Genomic DNA, 12,414 nt, shown 5'->3' with positions numbered 1-12,414 from the left:
GGGGGCCTCAAACTAGTGGCCGCGTGTTTGAGACCCCTGCACTAAATGTACTTGTTGTAGTCCGATTGCAGGGTTTCCTATCGGTGAATCAATAAATTTGAGACCAGTGTTATTAAAATAGGTTCAGGTCTGCAGCTGAATTTAATATCATCATCATATGTCCCAAAAATATCGTGATTAAGGTCCATATCGCCCAACCTCACAGCACCTTAGCTGTATTTGTAGTGTAGGTGTATTTTTTTTCACGGCAGAAGCGGCGTCTCGGGTTTCCGAGTGCTGAAGCGTCCTTCCTCCAGCACATACTTTCATAACTCCGTGCATCATGTGAGGCTTTCATCGCTCTCAGCCTGTCGTGTTTGTGTGCCATCACATGGTTGCATTCTCAGTCAGCAGCTTTAATAAGCTGTGTGTGCGGGGTGGAGGTGGGGGGGTGGGAGTGGGTCACCCTCCAGACTCGTCCTTTATTGTGCATAATATATGACTATAAGTTTTTACTATAAAGTGTGTGTGTGTGCGTCACACAAGGCGAAGTTGTGGGCCGCCATCACGTTGCTGTCAGGGCTATTTAAAGTGGCTTCTCAGAAGTGCAGGGTCATGATAAAGATATAGTTTTTTCATGCGAGCAACCACATGAGACACACACTCTCATAGTCATACTCGGATGGCAGTTTTAGCGGAAAATCCTCTTTTTTTTAAAGTTCCCATTTGGTTTCAATGAAACGTCAAAGAGTCATTTTCATTCTATTTTCTCTATTTTCAAGCAGGATGAGGGCTCATTTTTCAAGTGATTCATTTTAATTCTGGATCATTTTTAATAATTTTTTTTGGATGATTTGGGGCATAAATGGAGTTTTGCAAAGTGGGATTTCTTATTTATAAATGCAACAGTTTTATACTTGGAGCATAGAAAACCTCTTTACTATAAATACAGTTGCTTACATTATTAGAGCCCTCTAGACATGAAATAACACCCCTATAGTCACATTTATGCTCATATTACCCAATATAGTAGACATACTGTAATAAGCTAACACCAAAACACGACTCTTGTGTGTTGCCATAAATGTGGTCCCTCAAGGAGCGGACAGGAAGTGAGGTCAGGGGCTTGGTGTGAGTTACAGCCGCAACAGTAGTCGGTGTTTTTATGAGGGACTTTTATTCGGGGTTGTTGTGCCTGCAAAAAAAACTTGTTGTTTTGGGAATCCAGTCAGGTGCTTGTGTGTCTCACCTAACATTATAGTAACATTACTGACACCCAGTGGCCATGGTACAATATTACATGTCACTATATCATCGTCTTTTTTGAATGCCTTATATTTGTGTTTTACTTTAGGCAGAATTTGTATGCTTAAATGCTAGAAAATATGTAACATTTGCGTATATATAATTCATTTTTACTAATAACAGGCCATATTCAACCACCAACCAGCTTGGTTTATTCATTTTTGAGAGCAAAAATTGGGGCAGCCATTTTTCTGAGTGACTTGTCTATCCAACTCCATCCAGCTAACGACAAACAAGTAACTTCAACCGTTCTTGACAAAGTGCCCACAAGGCATGCTGGGCACTCCAGCAGGAGATATTAGCTGTACAATGACGTGTACGTTATCTGTAAAACCAGAGCCCACCAACAGCTAGAAGTCAATAAGATCTGTTGTTATAAATAAATAAGATAAAATAAAAATGATCAAAGCATATCACACAAACACTGACTTTTGTTTGCAATTATGCAAAGTGGATCATGACAAACGGCCCATCCACAAAACACTCATAACTTGCTGTAACTTTGTACGCTTGTTAATGTTATTTATGGCCGGCCTGCAGAGAGTCATTCCAGCCATGGCGTGCCTGTGAATGCAGCGCATCTGCGAGTGCAGTGACCTTTAAGCGTCGCAGCAACGTCACTCACTCACTCGTTCACTCACTCACTCGCTCGCTCATGTGATTACTGGAATGCAGAAGTGCTTCATGGGAAAATATCATCCCCAACAGCAGCCCAGCCAGCAGACATGCAGGTAGTCAGGTGCTGTGTAGCGTTGCTGTGATGAGAGATACGTAGGTGTTGGGCCACCCAGGCCAATAGGACAGAGTTCCCCCCCCCCCCCCCCCCCCCCCCCCACAAAGGCCACTTCAGGTCACTCTGCAAATTCACTTTGCAATCTCAGAGTGGCATTTTAGAGCTTTTAAATCAATCTTTTCCAATTTTTCACCCGTCCTTATGAACTGTGCACGCTGTCATACGCGGATGGTTTTAACTTCAAGACGTCTTTTAGGGCTGCCAACTGGAACCTCTGTCACGCTCGTCTTGGAGGAATGTCACGGCGCCGGGACACAGGAGATATTTATGTAACCGGCCGACAAACACGAGCGCGCACACACGCACAAAACGCGGCAGGGCAGGGTTCTGTGAGGTCGGCGAGCGACGAAGCCGCTTCTCTCAACCCACGAAGGCCTAGGTTCCCAAAGTGGGGTACGAGTATCCCCAGGGGTACGCCAACTGTATTGGGGTACCTGAATAAAAATGAAAAACAATTAGCGCCTCACGCTCACAATTACGAGTGCACCTGAATGCCTCATGGTGCGAGGGGACCGGAGCAGAGAATGAAGCTGGTCATTGCTCTTTGTGCCTCACATGAAGAAATAAGTACGTTTCATGACTTATTTATATTGATGTTCCAATCTCTGCATGTTGGGGAACCTCGGTTAGCGTCAATGGGTCCCAATCCACCCGGAAGTCACTCTAGACTAATCCATTTTTCCCACAAGAAATCTTGTAAATCCAAATTATATGTCACATGTTAACGCAAAGCGCAAATCCTCTTTTTGCCATGAGCCGTTTCTCAAATATACAAGTCTTTTTTTTATTCACGACTGCAAAATAAGCCGGCATTTTGACAACGATGGTAAGGAACATGATTAAAATAAAAAATGTGCTCCTAGTTAACTAACTAACATTTTATACCTGACTGCCGCGCCCTGCTTTTAGCCTTGTTTTTAGCTCTGAATGAATGTATGGTGATTGTATTTTAATGCATCGTTTACTCTATTTTTTTTTATTTATTTTTCTTCACTGTAAAGCAGGGGTCTCAAACTCAATTTACCCGGGGGGCACTGGAGCTAGGGTCTGGGCGAGGCTGGGCCGTATCAGGTTTTCAAAAAAAAAAAAACGCATTTATTAAAAACAGAAAAATGAATAAACTTTGCTTTGGTTCCGATTTTCTACAATAAAAGCTCTGATAAAACATTCCACTGTTCTCAAATATCTTAATTTTTATTTTTCTACACAAAATAAGATGAAAAATAAATAAACAAATCAAGAATAAAGAAAATCAATCAATCAGTAATAAATAAATATAATAATAATAAAAGGGCAAATAATAAAAACTTAAGAAACCACATATAGTTGGTGGGTAGACAAATGATTTTTTTCAGATTAAAATGAACAAAGCATTATTAGAGCCCTGTAGACATGACAAAACACGACTATAGTCACATTTATACTCTTTTTATTTACAACATATTGCGCAACTGCAGGGTCTTGAGACACATGCTAACTCGCAAACTAGAGAGCTAGCGACCTAAACGGTAGCCTCCAAGTTATTTCCTTTAAACTTAAATAGCCAAAAACTTACCACTTCCACACGGATAGGGAGGATAACTATTAACAGTTATTTAACATGAACACTAATCAAACGTAATAATTTTTTCTGGGTACATGATACCATACAGCATCCATATCAAACTTGCGCGGGCCGCACTAACATTAAACTTTCATATCAAGGCGGGGGCCTCAAACTAGTGTCCTGCGGGCCACACTTTTCACTGGCAAATGTAGACGCAGGATGTGTTTATTTGTTAGCATCTGTACACATTTGGCCAGGTTTTGGTAATGCCAGGCAGACGCCACAAGTGTTGATGGGAAAGAGGACTAAAGGCTTCCTTTTTTTTTTTTTACAATCAGTGTGCTGCCTGTGCAGCCTTGCGCCGTGCGGCACACAAACGTGGCGCCACAAATCACCTGACAGCCTCATGTTGTGTGAATTGAGTCCGCCGCTATTCTTAGAGGCTGGAAGTGAAGAGAGGGAGCGGCGAGCGAGCGAGAGTGAGTGAGTGCTGGGGAAGGACTGGCACAGTCGCGAGGATGCCCAGGTAGGAGCTGGCGAGTGTGTGTTTCTGTACGGTGAGTGCTTGTGGAAACCAGCGGCGCCGGGTTGGACGGGTTTGGTCTGGTGTACTTGCACACTTCAACACATGTGAAAGGGAGTCGGTAGAAGCAGAGTTTATTTAACCCAGGACTTCTTACGCACTTTGTACCGGAACGAGAATCACGTTTAAAGGGGTTTGTGATGACGCGTCGCAGCGGCAGGTCAACAACGTGATGCTCATGAAGGGGTGCGCTTCTTTTGTCAATGACTGACTGTCACAAGCTCTGTGCCAGCTCACTTCCTCACTTTCACATGATCCCGACTCTTCAGCTTCCACTTCTTTTGCTGTTCTTACTCCGTCCCCTCTTCAGCTTCTTGTTGCATGCTTCTTCAACTCGCATTGTGTGTGTGTGTGTGTGTGTGTGTTTGTGTGTTTTCTGCAGGCACTTACAGAATGCCTTTGTCTCTTTCTTTGGCCGTCGTCTCTCTCTTGTCATCTTGCAAACAAAGGCAGCAGTCATATCGCCGTCTCCTCATTGTCCATTGACCGTATCTGAACACAAGCAGTGCACCCGCCAGGATTTAGTAGGGAATCTTCCAAAAAGTTAAAACGCTGTTCGGAAAAGTAAGAGTTCCTATCCATGATAATGAATCAGTTATTTCACCCAGTCCTAAATATAGCCCTGATAGAATAGGACCGTGTTCTACTTCTTTAGGTCTTCATACGGAATCTCTTGTTATAACAAAACATGCATCTTTGACTAGCTTGGTAGATGTTGGAAACAGCAGAGTGCTCCTGTCATATAGAGCAGGGGTCTCAAAAACGCAACCCGCGGGCCAAATAGTTTGAGGCCCTCGCCTTGATATGAAAGTTTAATGTTAGTGCGGCCCGCGCAAGTTTGATATGGATGCTGTATGGTATCATGTACCCAGAAAAAATTATTACGTTTGATTCATGTTCATGTTAAAGGTTAAATAACTGTTAATAGTTATCCTCCCTATCCGTGTGGAAGTGGTAAGTTTTTGGCTATTTAAGTTGAAAGGAAATAACTTGAAGGCTACCGTTTAGGTCGCTAGCTCTCTAGTTTGCGAGTTAGCATGTGTCTCAAGACCCTGCAGTTGCGCAATATGTTGTAAATAAAAAGAGTATAAATGTGACTATAGTCGTGTTTTGTCATGTCTACAGGGCTCTAATAATGCTTTGTTCATTTTAATCTGAAAAAAATCATTTGTCTACCCACCAACTATATGTGGTTTCTTAAGTTTTTATTATTTGCCCTTTTATTATTATTATATTTATTTATTACTGATTGATTTTCTTTATTCTTGAGTTGTGTATTTATTTTTCATCTTATTTTGTGTAGAAAAATAAAGTAAGATATTTGAGAACAGTGGAATGTTTTATCAGAGCTTTTCTTGTAGAAAATCGGAACCAAAGCAAAGTTTATTCATTTTTCTGTTTTTAATAAATGCGTTTTTTTTTTTTTTTTTTTTTTTTTTTTAAACCTGATTCGGCCCAGTCTCACTCAGACTCTAGCTCCAGTGGCCCCCGAGTAAATTGAGTTTGAGACCCCTGATATAGAGGATCTTTGACTAGCAATGTAACTGTGGGAATTGTAACTGTAGATGTTGTTAGTGGGCGTTGTATTATAATACAGTGAAGCGGTAAACGCGCACCCCCGCCCTGACTCACACATACACATCGCAACACCAGCATGCTCTGCTAAACTAAGCTAACCCCACTAGCTCCCATTCACGCTCCGTGAGAGAGCCGCCGTTGGGCATGTTTAGTTGGTGATGTAAGCGATTCCTTCAGGCTGATTGTTATTTTTTAGAATTGAGGTACTCAAATTATTTGTTGAAGCCGTCCCTTATGTGAGAATGTAAGAGTCAGTACAAAGTGTCAACACTTTGTACGTTTACATTGACGCACTATGGCGTCTGGTGACAAAGTTGACTCAAATGACTGTGTGACGTAAACACCCAGACAAAGCTACGGGGTGGATATCGACCAATGTGTTATTTGAGCCGCCGATGGAGGCCAAGCAGGCATTATGTCACCAACTTAGCACTCGGGGATTAACACAGGAGGAGAAACCAGGACATTTGAAGCACATTGATGGGATGGGATGGGAATGATCAGACAGTATTCCTCACTGAATGCTTGCCTGCAAAATCCCAGCTACTCACCTGAGCTGAAAGTGTGTCACACCAATGTAGACCCTTCTCACAAACACGGGCAGATTGTTGTCGTGCGGGTGGAGCTATCGCTCCTAATGCTACTCCCCCAGTCCCCAGAGTACCTGGACATCACACCTGGATGGCACCGTTTCCTCAAAATCGTGCAGGGATTATCCCAGCTGAGTGAAGGCTGGCCAGTAGCCACATTAATTGCAATGTTTGTCTCCCAAATATGCAGCAACATCCTTCACTGTGCCGTCACCTCAGGCGGCCCAATAAAGCCACTGGTTACCTAGCAACATCAGCCATGTTTACTGTCTGAACAAACAAGCGAACATCACTCATTATCAGTTATTTATTTGTATCATTTTGGAGTGTATTGCAAGGTTTTATTCATTTATGGGGACGTGTCAGTCAAATTCAGATAACCGTGGTGGTAGCGGAGCCTCGTTCATGACGCCAACACTCTCGGGAATGTGTGAATGCGTGAGACGTCACTGGGCTCTGGTGTCGCTAACTGCTGGCTTTCCCTCCGTGCAGCTGGCCCATCCCCCAGCTTGAGCCCGGTCACATCAGGCTGATTGTCTACCAGGACTGCGAGAGGCGCGGCCGGAACGTCCTCTTCGACTCCAATGCCAAAAAGAGAGGCGCCGAGGACGCCCATCTCACTGTGAGTTACAGGATTTCATCACTCGGTCTTGTGTGTATGAACTGTCCAAATGTTTATGGTAGGTTTATTATAACAAAGACAGAAACAAGGAGCAAAAATAACATTCAATAAAGGTTGCATGGTTTTCCTGCATTTATTGCGTAGGATAGGGTCCCAAAATAGGCCGCAATAAGTGAAACCTGCGAAGTAGCCAAAAGTAATTCCATGTGTTTTATGGCTGTAAAACCATCACCATACACTTTCAAATACACTTTCAAAATTTGAATGAACAACCTGCTTGTTTGGACACTGACAGTGGCTCTTTGCCGTTCGGCTGTAGTGTTTTTGTGTCCTTGTTGAAGTGTGTTTGTTTTCCTCCTCTCGCCATATATCAATATATGGCTGGATGACAAGAGGGTTCACACTGCATCTGTCGGAAAACCCGGACATGTTGGTTCTAGTGCAGAATGAACAGAGTGTGTGAACCCTCCCATCAGTCATTCAGTCTCTTTGGCCCGGTGGGGAGAGGCGTCTGTCGGGAGTGTGGAGTCAAGCGGCGTTTATGTTTGCCTCCGCGTTGTCCAGCAATTTGCCCCGGCAATGCCTGTCGTTTATTTTTGTATTTTAGGGCTGCAACTCACGATAATTTAATAACGGGTTTATCAGTCAATTATTCAGAAGTGGCGCATCATCCGTAACCAGACGCGGCCGCGCACACAACAAAAGTTCCTCCTGTAACATAGTGTGTGCATGCTCCCAAATCTGTACTGAAGGGGTAATCATCCCCAAATTCTGCCCCCACTTGCAAGTACAGCGACCCTGGAAAACTGGGCACACCCCGCCAAGCGCTCCCCCCCTAATGCCACACCAATCTATAGCACGTTTTGCAGGGTGCAGAACTTATACCACTCTCACAAAGACAGGAAGTCCCACACACGGCAGACATGCTGCAGCGGAGGTGGAGCTGATCGGCAGATATTGATACCATGCTTTTTCACTGATACCGCATGATCGGCCGTGTGAAAGCTGACAAAGTGGCAGGGGAGAGGGAAATTTGGGCGTGACTCCACCCCAGATAAGCAGTTTAGACAAAATTTGAAATCAGTTCACCTTATAGTTAAGCATCAAAGTTAAAGATGTGTGTGAAAAAGCAGGGCTGTGTTACCGCTCTTAGCACAGTTTGTTGCAGGAAGTAGGACGCTGTGTGCACCAGTGATAACTCCGTGTAACCAAACACGCCTACTGGCTCGTACGCATGTTCCGCCTCCCTTATCTTATCTGCTCTAACAACACCAATAACGATAATAGCGTCAGCTGACAGCCTGCAGCGTGCACGTAGCCTTGCTTTGCCGTCACATGACCGCGACTGAGTAGTTTGCCTCCTCTTTGTTTCAATTTTGAAACATGAAGTTGTTGGTCTGGTTGCTTTTTGCTGAAGCCCTGCCCACTCTCTCTTTCACCTGCCCTCGCTTTCTGCAGTCACAGGATCGAATGCTGGCGAATGTCACCCTGACACCGCAAACAGCAGCGTTTGACCTCATGGGTGCACATTTTCCCACAACCGGTTTGGGGTCAAAGTTAAATAATCAGACTGCTTTTGCTTATGTTGCTGTCACGTGAAAAGAAAATGAAAAGCAAACCGGCAGGAGATGTTTCTGATTGGTTCACAGGGTGACGATAAGGGAAACATTTTGGGTCATAAAACTCCATAAAAGATGGAGTAAAGTAATCCCGTGCATGCAGGCAGACAAGCAGGGTGGGCCATGATTTAGGTTTTACTCGCTCACGAGTTCCCGAAAGAGTCATATGACTGGCAGTCACATGCTGCTGGCCTCTGTACACAAATCACACTACACACACCCAAATGCATTCCTCTCCAACAAGCTGCCAAGTCAAGAATCACATGACTCAGGCTGCTTTCAGCGGGGCGGTCTGCATCCATCTTTTGGATTTATTGTTTAAACCACGGCAGTCTACAGTCTACATTTGAACTTTGCGAGTGTTTTAACAAGAGAGAAATGATAGAGTGCAATTTTTGAACTTGAGCTCCACCCCCAGCCCTCCTCCATGCATGCCTCCCGCCGAGCCCAGGACTTCCGGACAGTTCCCGAACCCCACTTCCTAATTTAGTACAGTAAACCTCGGATATATCGGACTCGGATATATCGGAAATTCGCTCACAACGGACAGATAAAAAAGAACCGATTTTCCTGTAATGCATTTCCAATAAAAATTCATTGCATATATCAGATTTTTTATAACGGATTTCGCCTATTTCGGACAAAATCTCCAGTCCCGTTCCAATGCATTTCCATTAAATTTCCCTCGCATATATCGGATGGCCGCATGGTGGCGCTCCGATTCGCCGAATATATACCGGATATACCGGATATAAATCCGATATATGAGAAAAACGGACATTTTCCGGTATACGCATATAACTGATTTCGCTTATATCGGACAAAACCAGTGGGAACAATTGAATCCGATATATCCGAGGTTTACTGTATAAATATTTACGTACTCTTCTGACTTTGTATTGCTCCTTGTTCACAAAACATTGCTGCCATGGAGGCACAGAATACGGCCCATCTGGGCTCGATATCCTCATCCTCCCCCTGGGGATGCAGGCGAAGTTCTGCCAGCCATTCTGGGCACACCCTCACTACACGTTTGGGTCTCCCTGGTTTGTCCGCTATTCTTCCCCGCCATCTAATCCATGTACTGGAGGCTACGTGGGAGTTTGCCCAACCGGGCAACCATGTGTTTTGTCCTCTTGGATAAGGCATTCCACCGTGTCCTGTGGGGGGGCTCCGGGACTACGGGATTGGTGCTGTGCTACTACGTACCAGTCGAGCAGGAGCCTGGTTGGCATTGCCAGCAGTAAGTCCGGCCCGTTTGCAGTGAACGTTCCCCTGAGCATATCTGGGCATGCCCACATTAGGAGGTCCGGTGTGTTGTCAGTGGAAGTCATTCAAAACTGCTTTCAAGGCTCGCTTCCAATTGCACAAACGTCATTATTTGACGCAATTATAATAGGTCCCTCTTTAATAATAGCTTTTTCTCCTATATGACAAAGCTGAGATGCACTTTTTTGTTGACGTTTATGTCACTTTGCTGGAAAAAGTTCAGCTATCCTTGATGTCAACAATATCGTGTTTCCCCGACCATCACATTGGGGTGTGTAGTGTTAATTACACAACGCTACGCCATCAAGTTCAGGACGGAGCCAAAAGGGCCATCATTCACAATCTGAAGTGGTCCTCGCCTCCGCTTTACAGGGCACCGAGGCGCACGTGAAGATGTTTGGCAAATGCTGCCAGCTCCGGCCAACAGGGGGCAGCAGCAGCTCCTTGGACAGCTCTTCATCCTGCGCCTCGGAAACCCGGGAAAGCAAAGAGCCGGGCCTCCGCTTCCAAGGTTCCAGGTGTTCGTCCGACGTGGTGATGCTGGGAGAGATGATGTTTGGATCTGTGGCCATGAGCTACAAAGGCTCCACCCTGAAAATCCACCAGATCAGGTCAGGAGAAACTTTTTGTCTTTTTGCTTTGTTGTTCCCTTTTAGTGTGGCTCTGTTGCTTTTTGTGATAGGATACCACAACCACATTACAGTACATACTGTTACATGAATGAACACATATGCATTTTTTTTTGTACACGTGTGTGCTTCACTGCTCTCGGGTATTTCCATGTTCGGGAAACCAGTGCTGTGATGCTTGAGCAAGAACATTTAACAGTGATTTCGTAGTACTGCAAGTTGGATATACAGTAGCTGGGCTATCATAACCCAGGATGGATTTCTAGTACCAAAATATTTCACTTATTATTTTGTTAATGGTGTTATTTTGAACTAAATATATTATTGAACAAGTAACAATAAATTAGGTTTGTGTTGATAGTAGGAAATGTTGTACTTTTGTGCTTGTCACATAGTACTAGTCCTAGTAGTACCTAGTACTATAAACTTTCAATATTTCTCTTTGACACCAACTTAGCCATGTATAACTATGCTACAACATGACACACACATTGTTTGTTTTGCATAAAAATAACAATTTCATTATAAATATGACACCAACTATTTACAATTTTCACATTTGGAACTGAACTGTGGGCTTGAATGCGTTTGCACGTGTTTGCACACGTTTGGACGCGTTTGCATGCATTTGCACATGTTTGCACGCAATACATTTTTCCTTCAATGCATAAGCTGGTGCATGCTACAGGGCTCAATGCTGTGTGGAAGTATATTCATGTGTTATAAAATCCCTCCCGCCACCTAATGGCCATTTAAAACTGCTCTAAACATGGTCTCTTTTGTTGTGCAGTTGCATCATCACCTCTTTTTGCCTCTTTGCACAAAAAAAAATGTAAAACGTTTATGAATAGGTCTTTGGGATTGGGCTTCCGGGTTGGAAAAACATCTAAATATGTCTTTGGTACCATTATTCGATATTATTTGTTTTGGCACGCCTGCATACTGTGAAGGAACATGGGAGGAGGACGTCCAATATGAAACGTTATCATTACGCTGCTGACCCCGGTCCTCTCCTCTATCGCCATGCCAGGTCACCCCCCCAGCTCATGCTGAGTAAGGTGTTTACCGCCAGGACAGGAGGCAGCGTGTACGGCAGTCTCAACACGTAAGCGCAGTGTGTCTATCCGCTGTGGCGTGTGAGAGCCAGGAAGTGCTCATCTTTTTTTGTGCGGGTCACGCAGGTTACAGGACAGTCTGGAGTTCATTGGGCAGGACAGCAACACCCTCAGGCCCGATCAGAACACCGGCACCAACAATCTCCTCGGGAACATAGGTAACCATAGCAACACTGCACCCGAGAGTGGGGAAGAGCTCCACGGCGAACATTTGAATTTGTGTTAAGTTGTTTCAACGTTTGTTTGTCCATTTCCTGCTAACCTAGCTGTGTGTAAATGCTAATTCGGTACCTACACTAAAGCTGAAAAGTTTGGGATCACTTGGAAATTTGGCTTTTTCTTGGCAGTCCTGCTATGAAATCCAGCATCCTGAAGTCGCCGTTGATACTGACACTGGTGTTTGACGGCTACTATTTAGTGCAGCTGTGAGGCATCTTTGTCTTAAACTACACACTCTCAGATATGTAGCGTTTTTCTGTCCTTGTTAGACCCAGTTTGTGCTGCTGTCTGAAGGGAGTAGTTAACAGCATGGTAAGAGATTTTAGTTTTAGTTTAGATTTTTTAGATGGCTTTTCTAATCATCTATTAGCCTTATGTAATGATGAACTTGGATTAGCAGCCATACCAGGAGATTGATGCAGAGGACTGACAGTTGTTGATAGTAGGCCTCTATGCAAAAACTTATTTGAAAATCATCTGATTAATTTCAAAAGTTTGTGAAATGGAAAAAAAATGTTTGTGAAATGCATGAAAATGTGTTTTTCTTTGGAAAACAAAGAAATGTAC

The 12,414-nt window shown here is 44.0% G+C and overlaps 1 protein-coding gene across 3 annotated transcripts in view; it reads left to right on the top strand.

Annotated features, from left to right (window-relative positions):
- The window catches only part of fnip1 (folliculin interacting protein 1), a 29,946-nt gene that overhangs the window by 2,805 nt on the left and 14,727 nt on the right, over positions 1-12,414 (top strand). For 2 of the 3 annotated variants that reach the window (XM_058086642.1, XM_058086641.1), the window contains exons 2-5: positions 6,867-6,996; positions 10,257-10,495; positions 11,544-11,618; positions 11,695-11,786. In XM_058086642.1, coding sequence (XP_057942625.1) covers positions 6,867-6,996; positions 10,257-10,495; positions 11,544-11,618; positions 11,695-11,786 — 536 coding nt within the window. Of the gene's footprint in view, positions 1-4,037; positions 4,150-6,866; positions 6,997-10,256; positions 10,496-11,543; positions 11,619-11,694; positions 11,787-12,414 lie in introns of those variants that run through there. The other variant, XM_058086643.1, reaches the window with a different exon arrangement.

Source organism: Doryrhamphus excisus, chromosome 11 (genome assembly GCF_030265055.1).
Source record: "Doryrhamphus excisus isolate RoL2022-K1 chromosome 11, RoL_Dexc_1.0, whole genome shotgun sequence".
NCBI classification, from domain to species: Eukaryota; Metazoa; Chordata; class Actinopteri; order Syngnathiformes; family Syngnathidae; genus Doryrhamphus; species Doryrhamphus excisus.
Note: the sequence above shows the minus strand (reverse complement) of the source record. Positions and strands in the feature narration are given on the sequence as shown.